Consider the following 14401-nt stretch of genomic DNA (forward strand, 5'->3'; position numbering starts at 1 on the left):
TTTGATTAATGAATCCACGTATCACCCCCCCACCCCAGCATCCTTGCATGATTCCTGCCTAATTCATCCACTCAGTGGTGCTGTATTCAGTGTCTCATTTCAGACGCTGGTACCATTCACTTTGCTGTGAGAATGTTTCAAGCACTATCATCCAAGTCTTGTGTTTAAAAACAGGACTTTAATTTTTACGTAATAAACAAACAGCAAATTATGAAGTATCTTCAATGTATATTTGTTTTAATGAACAATTTACTGCAGGGCTAAAGAAAAAATGCCATTTGTTATTATTGGCTATTCATGAGGTTTGATCATTATTCGACTGATTAAATCTCACTGTTTGATATGCAGCCACATGGGAGTGTGCGCACATCAACGCATCACCCCTCGTGGGGACCCGGTTAATGCACAGCAGGGCATTCAGCACTAAGAAAATCAACACAGACGGTCCAAGCAACTTCTCAATTCATGTCTAAACCATGAAGATACCAGCTATAAAATACCGTATTTGCAGCAGTCACGCAATGTGCTAACAGCAAAAGTATTTTTTTACACTTAACACGTTTTACAGAGTTTGTTGGCCGATTCAGCAGAGCACTATGCACATGCTTAACTTTAAGCAGGAGTCGTCGTCTCAATACCTTTGACAGAACTAGTGCGTGCTTAAAGAGAAGACTGTACATAAGCACACTGCCTAGTCAAGGGTTTAACTGTTCAAATCACATCAACATCCCCCAAACAAATGACTAAGCCCACCCCAAGTGTTAAATATTTATTCTTACCAGAGTTCCCTGGTTTTAGTTCAGTTTAGTTTTAAATATTTAGTTTTAAATTATTAAATATGCACGCGCGCACACCACACCCCCCCACACCTCCCTGACTTTCAGATGTCAAATACTGCGGCAGACTTACAGCCCAGCTGTTCAGCCTGTGCTGGGAGACTGAAGTTTGAGGCCAGAAGAGAATATCTTCTCTCTGAAATGTCAACCAACTTGCTCTTTTCTAATTAAAGTCAAGTCTTTAATAGAGTGCTTTCCTGAAATGCCAGCTTCAAAATCCAACAGTCTGCTTCATACTTTGCAGCTGAGGCTGAAAATACCAAGTAAGATGCAAACCCAACTATAAGCTGTAACATCTTACAATAGGAAAGCCCAGGGTGTATGCCCATTCGATTACACTGACATTTAGGGAACAACAGAAAAACTAGGAAATCAAATAAAAAGAAATCACTTGGTCATATAGTTTTGTTTTGACAAACACCCGTCAGGGATGGTCTAGAATGATAATACTTAGTCCTGCCATGAGTGCAGGGGACCGGACAAGATGATCGCTCGAGGTCCCTTCCAGTCCTACGATTCTATATTCATGTAATATATAATTAAAATAACTTGTTCATATTCATGTCTTGTTTATATTAAAATGCCTATTGGCTAAAGAACTGTAAATACACACACAACCCACTCCACCCCACCCTGGTAGGAAAGGCCCCTAACAGCTCAAAATGCCCCAAATACTTAGATGTGTATTAGTCTACAAACATGGACCGAGCACAGAGTGTGCATGTAATGTGTAGCTCGTTATCACAGACACCAATAGTATGGGTAGGCATGGGATTTTTAAAAACACACAGGAGAATAATGTCTATTGAGAGGAAATCTCAGCCACACAAGTTGGGCCGAGTCGGACTGTAGCTTGCAAGTTAACACTCACACTTGCATTAAAGCCACACACCTCTCATGGTTTTCTCCCGATCGCCCCCAAAAGCAAGTGATTGGTCAATTTCTGCTAGGCTGTGAACGTCTCGCTGGGGCCCTGGTATTTAGCTGCACAGCGCTAGAGTGATCAGCTGTGTCCCACTTTCCTCTGCAAGGCTGCGTTGCCCTGAGCGCGGCAGGCAGCTCTGCCGACACGCGCCATTGCCAGGTCACCAGCATGAAAGCAAACCCGTTACTCAGCAGCACGAATGAGTCAGACGGACGGATCAGGCCCCGACACAGAGCAGCATTTAAGCACATGCTTCAGCCCTGCTGACTTTCAAGTTACGCCTGGGCGACAATTTACACCTTGGACAAGCTGCCTCCAAGCGGACAGCAGCACAGGGTCGCTCGGATGTGACTGATTTCAGCTGCACTGCAGCCCTCTCCCCCCCAGATGCTGTAGTGGCTTCTAGAACGGGGAAGGCTGGATAATCGGGGGAGCTGTGGCAGAGAACACACCCGGCATTCAGAGAAGAGGACGCTTGTATGAAACAGGAATTGGATAAACCCGGTTGTAGCTGCTGTGTCCAGACATTGATCTGTGCTTGCCCCTATACTCTCTCCGACACGTACACAGAGCGCATGCCCACCTGAGAGAGGGCAGCAGGGACACTCGGTACAGTACAGCTTTTTACCTTTTTATTCCCTCCTCCAGGGACATGGCTAATGTTATCTAACGACCCAATTTTCGATTGCACCTTCTCTTTGAAGTCCAGTTTCTCCGATTTCACCTCCACCTGGCCACCACCTGGAAGAGAAAGTAGAGTGGGGCTAAGTGCTGCCAGAGAATGAAACCCAGGTTTCTGGAGTCAAGCATCTATTGTGCACGCTAACAGCTGTCACATCTGGGCACCAAGATATGCTGATGGATGGGGAATGATCAGAATAACGATTGTTAAATGGTGCCCCTTAAGTGTTCCGAGCCCCACCAGCCATTCTAAGTCTCTCTTCCTCGGCTAGGGTGACCAGAAGTCCTGATTTTATAGGGACAGTCCAGATATTTGGGGCTTTGTCTTAGGGCACCTATTACCCACATCCCGTATCAATTTTTCACACTTGCTGTCTGGTCCCTGTATTGTCAGCCCAGCCCCACCTCTCTGCTCTTTATCGCTCTCACTTGGCACGGTATGTCTAAAATGTAGGTTACAAAGAAAGCACTGGAAATCTCAGGCACTACGAAGTCAGACAATACCTGGTTTATGATGAATGTTGCCCAAGGAACCACATTTGGATGTCACATGGCTCAGGTCTACAGGCTTGTAAACAATTTGCACCTGTTCATATCAAAAAGAAAAAGGGAAAGGTCACCCCATTTTTAGCATCACTAAGGATAAAGATGGCACTGAATACACTGGGACCTGATCTGGATTTGAGACAAAATGTAGTTAACCCCCGAAAGATTAATACACTAGCAATTACAGAAGAACTTGCCACCAGAAACTGTGAAATCATTAAAGCGTATGTGTAGCGGCCAATCTAAAATCAACATGTCAGCATGCACAAGGTTATCATCCGTTCTCCAAGGGGGGGGAAGCAAAGGCAGTTTAAAGTGCTTAAGTGAGAGAAAAAAGTGGAATGTTTAATTAAGTTTCATATTCAGATCATCCAAAAAAAGATATACTAAAGAGAAATGTAAAAAAAATAAATACCTTTTCTGAAGTAAAACTTAAAGTTTATGTCCACAAAAACTGAAAGAACAGAAATGATCAATGTGTGTAGAATAAGTGACTGAAACATGTGTTTCTGAAAAATGTTGTAATGGAATTACACGAGTCGCAAAGCGATAATACACAAAACCACATTATACAGTATTACTTACAATGCATTTAAATTTTTTAGCATGTCTGAATGTGTACATCTCATCATTTCATTTAAATGGTGCCATTTAAACCAGCAAGTTCAAAGATTTCTCATCACATGACACTGAGCGCCTGGAATTTTTTTTGAGGGTAACAGCCTTTGGAAACATTTAAACTGGTTAAACAAGACAGAAGTTTTGCAATACACACAACAGGGACAGTTAAAGTAAATCTGGGTTCATAGTTGTAAGAAAGAACATACTGAACAATCTGATGACGGATCATATTCTAGAAAGACCTGGGAGACCCAGGCATGCCAGGGATACACACATATGAACAAACAACACACACACACCCTAGTGACATCATGAGCAGAAAACAGAAGGGAAAACGTCCCCATATCCCTCAGAGTTACTTCAAAAGCCAAATATCTGACGGTAATACCATAGTGATAACAAGCCTTCCTTTATTTTAATGCGGTTCTTGCATGTAGATACCAGAGCGCACATTCTACATGCAAGGGAGAGTAAAACTGGAGAAAGAGAATCCTAGGGTTTGGCGTCACAGAGGAGAGAGCTGGGAATGGAGAAAGACACAGGGAAATGGCTCTTGTAATCGACACAAGAGGTCAGAAAAGGATGACTCAAAGAACCTCAGCAGCTGCTCTCTGTATCCGCAGCTCCCTCACACATCCCAAGAAGTCTTCAGCACCTTTCATTTAAATTAAGTAGGCACCAATAAAAGAATACAAGCTTGAATCAATCATAGTTGAGCTCTCAAGCCTACAGCGCCTTCCATCTTCAAAGCCATTTACAAATAATAAATAGAAATTCTCTGCCCTTCTCCCAACCCTTTTACAGACATCAATCACCTAACCCTCACAATCCTCCTGGAGGCAGAGAAAAGGCAACCCTATTTCAAAGAGGAGGATACAGAGACACAAAGCAAGCTGCCAGAGGGGATCCATGCCAGAGCCCAGATTAGACCTCAGGAGTTCCTGGCTCCCACTGCAATGCTCAGACCATCCCTCACCTAATGCACCTCTCTGGGGGAGAAGAAAAAGAAGATCACACTGGATTACCAGATGAGAGCCTAGAGTGGCTGTGCCCAACGCTTACAAAAAGATGAACGTTGCTATACCAACAGATCATTTCCCATTAACTAACGGAGTTCTGAGTGGCAAGAAAGATGAATTCACTTGCCCATATTAGAGTGAATCAGTGTCAAGAGCACAGACTGCTGCCCTCTCACAAAGTACACACAGCAGCACCATGTATCCCGGGCAAAAATCAGGGGGGGAGGGCCCTATGCGGAGAAAGCACAACCCCCATCCCTTTTTCTCCAAAGTTGGCAGGAAATTTGCTTCAAGGAAGCCGACGACTTCTGATGAGCCAGTTCTTCCGGTCGCTAAATAAACGTGTAACATCAATATCTGACATTGTGGTTGCACTGTCTGCTTATTTTCAAACACTGAAAGGACAGGCCCTTCTGCCAGCCCAGCCCCTGGGAGAGGGAGGGGAACCACAGAAAGGAGAAAACAAAAGGAAGTCAATTGGTGTGAAAAGGTCTGAGGCTGCTGATAAGTATAAGTAGGGTCCTACCAAATTCACAGACATGAAAAACGTGTCACGAACTGTGAAATCTGGTCTCCCCCCATGAAATCTAGTTATTTGTGTGCTTTTAACCCTGTACTATACAGATTTCATAATATTTACAGACAATAGTGCCCAAAGCATGGCTCACAGAGCCATATACCTCATCACACAGGCAGCCTGACTCCAACTGCTGTGTGAGGACACAGCTGATCACCTACAGATTTAACGGCTAGTGAACTCGCTCAACACGCAGTTTTTGTTCCTCTTTCCTGTACCATACGAGTACAGGTAAAATTTTTGGGCTGGGCGTGTATTTGCAAACTGTATATACAGTGGAGTGGCATCTTACGCGGGGGTTAGGTTCTAAAGTCAGCGCGTAAGGCGGAAATCGCGAGTAGTCAAAAAGAGAGAGAGATGGAAGAACGAAAGACAACCAAAAAAGGGAGAAAGACAACGTCAACATCGTTCCGTGCAAACCAGAGTGCTGCAGGGTGGCGAGGAGCATTGTCTACGATCAGCAACACTTTAAAGTTAAGTCCTTTCTCTTGGAGGTACCGTTTGACCTCCGGAATGAAACACTTGTGGAAACAATCCAGAAAGAAAGCTGCTGTCACCGAAGCCTTTTTATTTGATTGCCAGAACACAGGCAGGAGACTTTTGTTCTTGCCTTGTAGGGCACGGGGATTTGCAGCCCTGCAGAGCAAGCCCGGCTTTATTGAATGCCCAGCCGCATTGCCACAAAACAACACAGTCACACGGACTTTAGCTGCTTTGGAGCCAGGGCCTGTCTTTCTGATTTCGAAGTGTAAGTGCAGTTAGGCGTTTTTTTCCAGAAGAGCCCAGTCTCGTCAGCATTAAAAACTGGTTCCGGAAGATAGCCCTTTGCTTCTAGGATTTTCTTTAATTGTTCGGGGTAGGCTTTTGCTGCCTCTTCATTGGCGGATGCAGCTTCACCAGTAGTCTGCACGTTTTTGAGGTTGAAGTGGTTCCTAAAACTGTTAAGCCAACCTTGGGTGGCTTTGAATTCCTTCTCATCAGAAGGCTGTCCCTCTTCGGCGGGAGGTTTGAACAGCGCGTAGAGGCTAAGAGCCTTTCCTCGCAATGTGTTGCCATCGACAGGCACACGTTTATGGTTCATGTCTTCCAGCCATAAGTTTAATGCCTTTTCAGTCTTCACTAAAAAGACTTATCACATACCTGGCTCGTCACCTTAGCAGTTATTGGAGCACCTGATGCCACAGCTTGACGAATTTCTCTCTCTCGAATCTTGATAGCACGGATGCTTGATTCGTTGCGGCCATATTTACATGCCGCACTGGAGACATACCGTCTCTCAGTAAGTCCAACACAGCCAGTTTTTCCTCCAGCGTTGGAACAGATTGCTGTTTCTTCGGTTGAGCACCAGATGAAGAAGTTGGCTGGCATTTAGGGGCCATGTTGTACAAAAAATATGTATCTTTAAACACTAAAAACCACACTCAGTGTGGCGAGATGCTCACCCAATCAGCGGGCAGCGATCGATCCAGCAGGGGGTCGATTGATCGCTTCTAGTCTAGACGTGATAAATTGACCCCCGAGTGCTCTCCCGTCAACTCCTGTACAGTACTCCACCGCCGTGAATTATTGTTATGGTTCCTCATTTTTTGCCGAGCGCGTATAGTTGAATTCGCATAAGTTAAATGCACGTACGATGCGACTCCACTGTAACTCTTAGTGGGCCCCTACCAAGCTGCAGTGTCACTATATGGGGTTTAAGCTAACAGTTTAAATTGGAGAATCCCCACGTCCATCTCAGCGAGTCCAGCAATACTCTGATCAGTCCTCTCAGGCCACTGCCTAAAGCACGCTGGAGACACTGTCATTAACAAAAAGAAAAGGAGGACTTGTGGCACCTTAGAGACTTGCTGGTCTCTAAGGTGCCACAAGTCGTCCTTTTCTTTTTGCGGATACAGACTAACACGGCTGCTACTCTGAAACCTGTCACTAACAAGTAGATGCATGATCTTTAAAAGGACCATGGTACCCATATATCATCCTCTGCCTGAGTTTGAACGTAGCTCTCAGGCAGTGACTGGGTCTTTCACATTTTATATGGTGTTGCAATTGTAGATGGCACTTTACAGAACTAGGGGACCTCAGTTTGCCTGCACTTCCTAAACTACCCGTCCATAGCAAAGACGGGCACACAGAGAGCATTAGTATCTGCCTCTTACACTCAGTGATTCCATTCTGCAGACAATAAGGCACTTATACTTCCAGATAGCTAGAAACCTCTGGATTAACAGGAGATTTTCTTATGGAACACTGTTTCTTCTTGAAGAATTTCCAATTAAATCTGTTCATGCGATGCATGTACCAGACTCGGCGGAGTTTATCTAACCAGGCCTTCCGTGTTAATGGGTTAATTTATTGGGCATCACCAATAGCTATCCGAACGCGCGGTCTCTGAAGATAGCATTGGAGGTTTAGTGTACAAAATCACGCCACTATTAATAAGTTCTCTTATCGTGCATGAAAGTGTGAAAGTACTCACACTGCCTCCTCCAGGGCTGTGTTTGATATTATCCTTTGAGCCACACTTGGATTGAACGTTGCTAAGATCCAGCTTCTTATTCATTATCTGCACCTTCGACAGCCAGAAAAGAGCATGAGTAACACCACCATCATCCAGAGATCAACTCTGTGTTAAACAACGCAAACGGCAGAGCACCACGCAGTATAGAGAGCAGTGCCAATGGGCTGGTTCGATGCTGCTTTGTCTGCTCAAGGTACTGGATCTACAGAGGCCAGCAGAGGTGAGCAGCGCCTGGTTAGAGCTCAGATACAATTGCTTGTCTCCAGCATAGGTAGCCCCAGTTTACAAGCTAGAAAAACACGCACCCCAGCTGTCCACGTTTCCTCCAGCACATTCAGAGGGAAACACGCCAAGCAATGAGGGGGTCGGAAAGTGCTCTGGAATTCCAAGTGAGGAAAATGAAACCTCTGCTGGCTCTGCATAAATTCCCCAGCTCTAATCTGGTGGGGTGAGAGGAGAGATGGGCCTGAAGCAACCCCCGGGCCGCCCCGCTCCAAACCCTGCCAGATTGGGGTAGATGGAGCATAGTAGACTCGCTTTCCCTCAGAGCCGCGTGACTGAGACCGGAAGGGGCAGACGCAGCCAGCTAAGAGCACAAACCAGAAATATGGAACACGGTCAGACCCCACACATGGGTTCAGAGGGATTCAAACATCTGAGACGGAAAGAGCTATAAAGGAATGGAGACCAAAGTCTTTGCGCTTTATAAAGTCTTAAATTCTAGACAGAATGGCCAGAATAGCTCCGTTACAAACGAGGCTAAAGGATTTGCCTCTTTGACTCTCTATTTCAGATCTACAGCTATACACTGTTTCTAAATACACACATACACAAACTATAAATCTACAGGTGACTTACATGCGGTTATGCTCAGAGGGCCTGGCCTGCCACTAGCTGAGGCCTATCTACAGACAGATTTCATGCCAGTATAACCATTTTAATTTGGAATGTGAGTTCTTACAGCTACGGTTATACTAGTGCAGCCCCCGATGTAGACACAGTTCTACTGGGATAAAGGCACCTTATACCACCACGGTTTATTCCCCTCCCCGTAAGACTGTCAAACTAGGTGATCTAATGGTATTTTCTGGCTTTGAAATCTAGGAATCGAAAAGCACCTATATACCAGTGTAACTGCATCCACACTAGAGGAGGAGTTCTGCTTTAACCATGCCAGTACGACTTTGCGTGCAGACAAGCCCAAAGTTTACTTTATGAGAAAGCTATTGTTTAGCAACGTAACCATGCGAAGAGCAGAAGAAATCCCCACTTCACTAACTCCACTACCTGGGCAAGAGTTACAAATCAACACAAATGCAGGTGGACTGCGTTATCTGTTCCTTGGTCACACGGCAGATGCACACTTCAGCAAAGCTTCTGGCCTACTATAGCCAGTTATTGCTGCTACCATTAAGGCTGTGTCCCAGAGTTCCTTTCTCCATTTCATTTTTAAAGGGCTGATGATGGGTATGTAGAAAGTGGGGGCTGATGAAGTCTCCTATGGGAATTTTTTTTTAGCCTTAGTATGATTAGTCATTCTGGAAACAAATCAGTTTGGATGGGTTTTTAAAACAACAGCATGTCATTAAGTGCACATGCACAGACAGTCCAACGAACACACAACACGTCAGACACAGCCAATTCAATTAGGTGTTGCTGTCTCTCCCTTTACATTCATTTCTCCTTAACCTTCTGCTGTCTACCTTTCCTCCAAGTGCACTCGGCTGTTATCCATTAACATTCCATTGAAATCAAGGGATAAAGGAAAATACCTGGAACATTTAGCAGTCATTCAACACCTTTTCCACTTCTGACTCCCAGCCCTGGGCTCCATCCACTAGATTACACTGCCTTTCAAAAGCTCAAACTTCTTCAATTTGTTCCTAACACTGTAGCTACGTTTATCCTACTAAGGAGATCATAAAAGCCAAGTATACTTAATAGCAGTAAGATCCCAAAAGGACCACCACTCATTTCCCCCATACATAGCAGAAACTATCTTGAAGTTCAGCTGTTCTTATTCTTACTGTAAAAAAAGGAAACAGAAGTTTACTCATTAGGATGAGGGTGGAGGGTTAGATAACTGACTTCAAAGAGGAAATGGCTTATTAAAACAAGCATAGAGTTTAATCAATTTACTATAAATTGACTTTTCACTTTTGAAACCACTGGACTATTGCAATTTTGAAGTCCGCCAGTTCCAGTTTATTGCGTGTCCTAATGCAGATGGTTGGAAAGCAGCTTGTACAACTGGAAGAACGGGGAAATGTCTACAGAATGGCGCTTCAGCTCTGCTCTGAGTACTCTGCATGAACAGTTGGTATCAATGGTATTGTCAAGGAGGACTGCAATTCTAGCTGGCATGACAAACCAGCACTGACTCCAAAAGCCACTTAATACATTGTAATAAAAAAGTAGAACTTAACTATTTAATTGATAATCACCAGCTACAACAAAGAATGCTTCCTTTAAAAAAATACTACCTAAAATACTGCCAAAAGCCACTCAGGTGACATACCAATGTCATATCTAAATGCTGATGTCACACATTTACCCAGTCACTCAGCAAATCTCCTATACAGTCACACAAAATGGTTCCCAAGCAGCTGCTGAGGACAGTACGCGAGGTACATAGTGCTCCATCTTTCAGAGAAATGCAAACTCTTGCCATTGGACCTACCATCGGTTAGACACAGAGCAAGTCTGGTTTTGGCCAGCAGCGCCCTCCAGTGTGCATTCACCCCTCGGAAGTGGGGAAAAGGGATTCTTACTACCCTACGTTGATGAGATGTACAGTGGTGTCTAGTCCCTCAATCATCTGCCCAGGATGGGTCAGGACCCCAATCCAACAGCCTGAGAGCAATGCGAAGAAATCTAAGTAGACGGAAGGTAGGCGGCCTGGAATTCTAGTGAAACCAAGACCCCTCAGAAGATGACAAACTCCTTTGCTGACTGGTTCCTAAAGATGATTCTATCTCCAGGTCAACGATTGTTTTTTGTTTTCAAAAGGTTATTTAAAAGAACCGTTTTTAGTTTGACTGGCAGCTCAGTCTTAATATAGCCCTTCCCCCAACACACCTACACAACACCCATCATTGTGGGGTTCCCCTTCTAAACTGGAGACAGTTCAGTCTATAAGAGGGGCCATGCAGCCGGGAAGGCTCATCATCTTTGTTTTAATTACTTGTATTTCCATCAACTCCTTAGCTCGGACATTTATGTTCACACTCCCTCCCACTGCTCCCCTTCAGTGTTCCATCGTCAGCTGTTTTACCCCTCCAGACACAAGTCTAAGCTCTGCCCTCTGATGCACACCCAGCTACCACTGAGGTTGGTGGAAGCGAGGTGCAAAGGCTGAAGGTAGAATTTGGCCATGGGGTTGGAGGCTTATGTGTCACGCGGGAGGTTGGCATGATGGTGGAAGGGGATACTGAGAATACAGTCTGGAGAGATCTCAAGGGAACCTCTAGCTCGGGGTGGCCAACCTGTGACTTCGGAGCCACATGCGGCTCTCAGAAGTTAATATGTGGCTCCCTGTATAGGCACCGACTCGGGGGCTGGAGCTACAGGTGCCAATTTTCCAATGTGCCCGGGGGTGCTCACCGCTCAACGCCTGGCTCTGCCACAGGCCCTGCTCCCACTGCACCCCTTCCCGCCCCCTCCCCTGAGGCTGCCGTGCCCTCGCTCCTTTCCCCCGCGAGCCTTCTGCACACCACAAAACAGCTGATGGGATGTGTTTTAAAATCAGCTATTGCCCATTACTCGATAGCATCTTAGCTTCCCCTGGTCCCTAAAGGAAAGTACAGCAGAGCCTTCAGACAGGATAGTAGGAAACTATTTTCATGCACACTACTGGAGGGAAAGTCACGTAAGACTTGATTCCGAGCTTGTGAGCAGGTTCCCTTCCCAGATCAGATGATAACGTGGGTGCTCCAGGGACAAATTGCTTAAATCGATATACTGAGTGCAAAAAGTGTCTAAAGGTACAGCTACCCAGCCCGCAGGAGGGAGCCTCCAAGCCTGGCTACTAGGGCTCACGCTAGTGCTCTAAGGTGTGTAGACAGCGCTTTGAGGCTGCAGCTTGGACCGGAGCCCAGGCTCTGCAGCCCACGCCCCTCCCTTGACTCATTAAGCCAGACAAGCAATTTCAGCATAACCACCCAATTCCCTTTATGAGATTCTAAACCAGATACTGGCTGGAATTTAGGCAAGCTACTGTCATCCACAGCTGCTGCTTCAACGTGAGAGGCTGCAAGCTGCTCTTCTATTATAAATCGAGAGAGAGCTCTCCACTGTAAGCCAAAACTTCATGCAATATCTGCCCGATATCCACTTGGAAAGCAGATTTAGGATTTACCTTTCCACCTCCTGGCTGGTGCTTCAGGTTTTCAGTGGAACCAATCTTGGACCTGACATTTTTCAGATCAGGCATGGGGGCAGTAGAAGTCTGCAGGCGGCTCTTGGCAGAAGCAGGGGATTTCGGTGGTGTGCGAACCACTGCCACCTTCTTGGGCTCCCGGTTCGGGGGAGTTGGCAGGGAGGGCGTGCGGGAACGGCTGCCGGGGGTCCCGGGTGAGCCAGGGCTGCTGTAACCACTTCTGTCTCCAGACTTCGCTGGTTCACCTGCAATTCGCAGACGCACATGTAACTGCAGGGTGGAAGCACGAATTGATCAATCGGCTCCAAGAATGCCCACCTGCTATTCGACATGCGGAATGCCCACGGAGTCAACATTCACAAGTTGCTCCGATTGGTACTGACCATCCCCCTACTGTGGATGGGAAGTATCTAGATTGGGGGTGGGGGGGGCAGCGCTAGCTAGAAAAAAACACCAGTGAATCGAGGCAAGGGAGTAACGATTCTGTAGAGGAGAGTCCTGGAGCAGGGGACAGGCACAGCGCAGGGGATCAGACAGGTTGGGAAAGAAGATACATAAAACTGCATTTGTATCTAAGGATTTCAGGGCACTTTACAAACATTTAGTTACTAATAATGCCTTCCTCTTATGTACACCTTTCCATCAGCAGATCTCAAAGCATTTTACAAAGGAGGTCGACAGCACTGTCCCCATTTTACAGATGGGGAAACTGAGGCACACAGCAGGGGAGCAGCTTGCCCATGGCCACCCAGCATGAACAGCAGAGGCAGGAATTATAGAATGGTTGTTTGGAGCTTTACGTGCGAGCTGACCCACACTCAAAACCCAACCAGCGTTCTTAGGCAATATTCACGATGATTCTACCAACATCTATATGGAATGAAACCCAGGTAACCTGACTCCTAATTTGCCTCTTGAACTAATCAGGACACAGACTCTCTTTCTCTCAATCTCACTCACTCAGGAACAGTGTGGGAGCAGGCGGGAGAACAAAACTTTTTGTTGACTTGCTCCATGCAACAGGAGTGGAACAGTGCTGGGTACCTGCATTTCTTCAATTTCAATTGAACGGTGAATAAGAGCACGTTCCCAACCCACAACATTACGCTCGTTTTCTGAACACAGATCATGAAAAACTAGCTTCTCACAGGGCTGTGAAATTAACCTCTCAGTGCCTGACAAGTTACAAACAAAAACATTCAGATGCAAATATTTTTAATTAAAAAATATGGAAAAGGAAAACGCTGATATTGCAAAATATTTTTTAAAACAGCTCAAATGGTTTCCAAAATCGAACAGGGGGGGAAAAAGCCTTACATTTTACCTTTCTCAGATTTTGCTGCTGTGGTAGGTGGCTTTCTCTGCTCCTTCCTGCCAGCTGAAAGAAAGTTAAAGAAACTTAAGTAAAATCAATTACGCTTCAAACTTTAACAAAGATTTTATCCATGCCTGGATAAACAGAAGAAATATTCAGCAGGACACACCACTTTTCAGGTAATTTGTGACCTCTGGAGCAGAATGCCCAGAAAGCATCAAGAGCACTGGCTTAATCACCCATATGGTTAGGAGAACGTATCCTAAATAAAAATGACGTACAAAGATGCCTCTATCCCCAAATACAGCCCTGTGGAGGAACGAATGACTGGCCTTTTGAAAGCTCTATCAATAAAAAAGAAAAACTAGATGGTAGTAAAAAATCCCGGAGCAGCTTAAATCTTCCAAATCCGAGCAGAGAGCATCCAATGAATTATACTCCCAGAGGGACTAACCAGAGGATAAAGGAGGTGCAGTTGTCATCCTAAACCAAGACGATTATATGAAGGAAGCAGACAGACCAGTATCCGACCAGGCTTATTACACAAAAACTATTCATAGCTAAGTTCCATTCACAGCTCAACACACACAAACCGGTGGTGGATGTTATACAGATCACTGCTACCACACCCACGCTCCTTAATCTGTCCAACCCTAGTGAATGAACCCTAGGGGCTAGTCTACAGGATTACCCGAAGTACAGGAAGACCCACCCTACCTAACTGTACCCGTATAAAAGGAACCTCTTCTCACTGAACGGGACACCACACTGTTCAAGAGCTAGATGAAATACAAGATTTATTCGTCCCCACTTTGCTACTGCTCAATGTCCCAGAAAGCACAGTACGTTACATCTAACACTCATCTTTCTGCATCTCACATCTCCCCATGTGTCTGGGCTCCCGACATGGCAGAGTAGCTCAGGAAGGAGAATATTTCTCCTGCAGTAGAGGAACGGAGGCTGAGTACAGACAGGCTGCTTCGTG

The 14401-nt window shown here is 45.5% G+C and overlaps 1 protein-coding gene across 15 annotated transcripts in view; it reads right to left on the reverse strand.

The window, feature by feature from the left end:
* MAPT (microtubule associated protein tau) overlaps positions 1–14401 on the reverse strand; it is a 101409-nt gene that overhangs the window by 11078 nt on the left and 75930 nt on the right. For 10 of the 15 annotated variants that reach the window (XM_048830116.2, XM_048830108.2, XM_075123574.1 and 7 more), the window contains 5 exons: positions 13426–13479; positions 12081–12346; positions 7682–7774; positions 2947–3028; positions 2390–2502 (listed from right to left, as the gene is read on the reverse strand). In XM_048830116.2, the coding sequence (XP_048686073.2) occupies positions 2390–2502; positions 2947–3028; positions 7682–7774; positions 12081–12346; positions 13426–13479 (608 nt within the window). Of the gene's footprint in view, positions 1–2389; positions 2503–2946; positions 3029–3403; positions 3443–7681; positions 7775–12080; positions 12347–13425; positions 13480–14401 lie in introns of those variants that run through there. The other 5 variants (XM_075123572.1, XM_048830118.2, XM_075123573.1 and 2 more) reach the window with 2 other exon arrangements.

Source organism: Caretta caretta, chromosome 27, assembly GCF_965140235.1.
Source record: "Caretta caretta isolate rCarCar2 chromosome 27, rCarCar1.hap1, whole genome shotgun sequence".
In the NCBI taxonomy this organism is placed as follows: Eukaryota; Metazoa; Chordata; order Testudines; family Cheloniidae; genus Caretta; species Caretta caretta.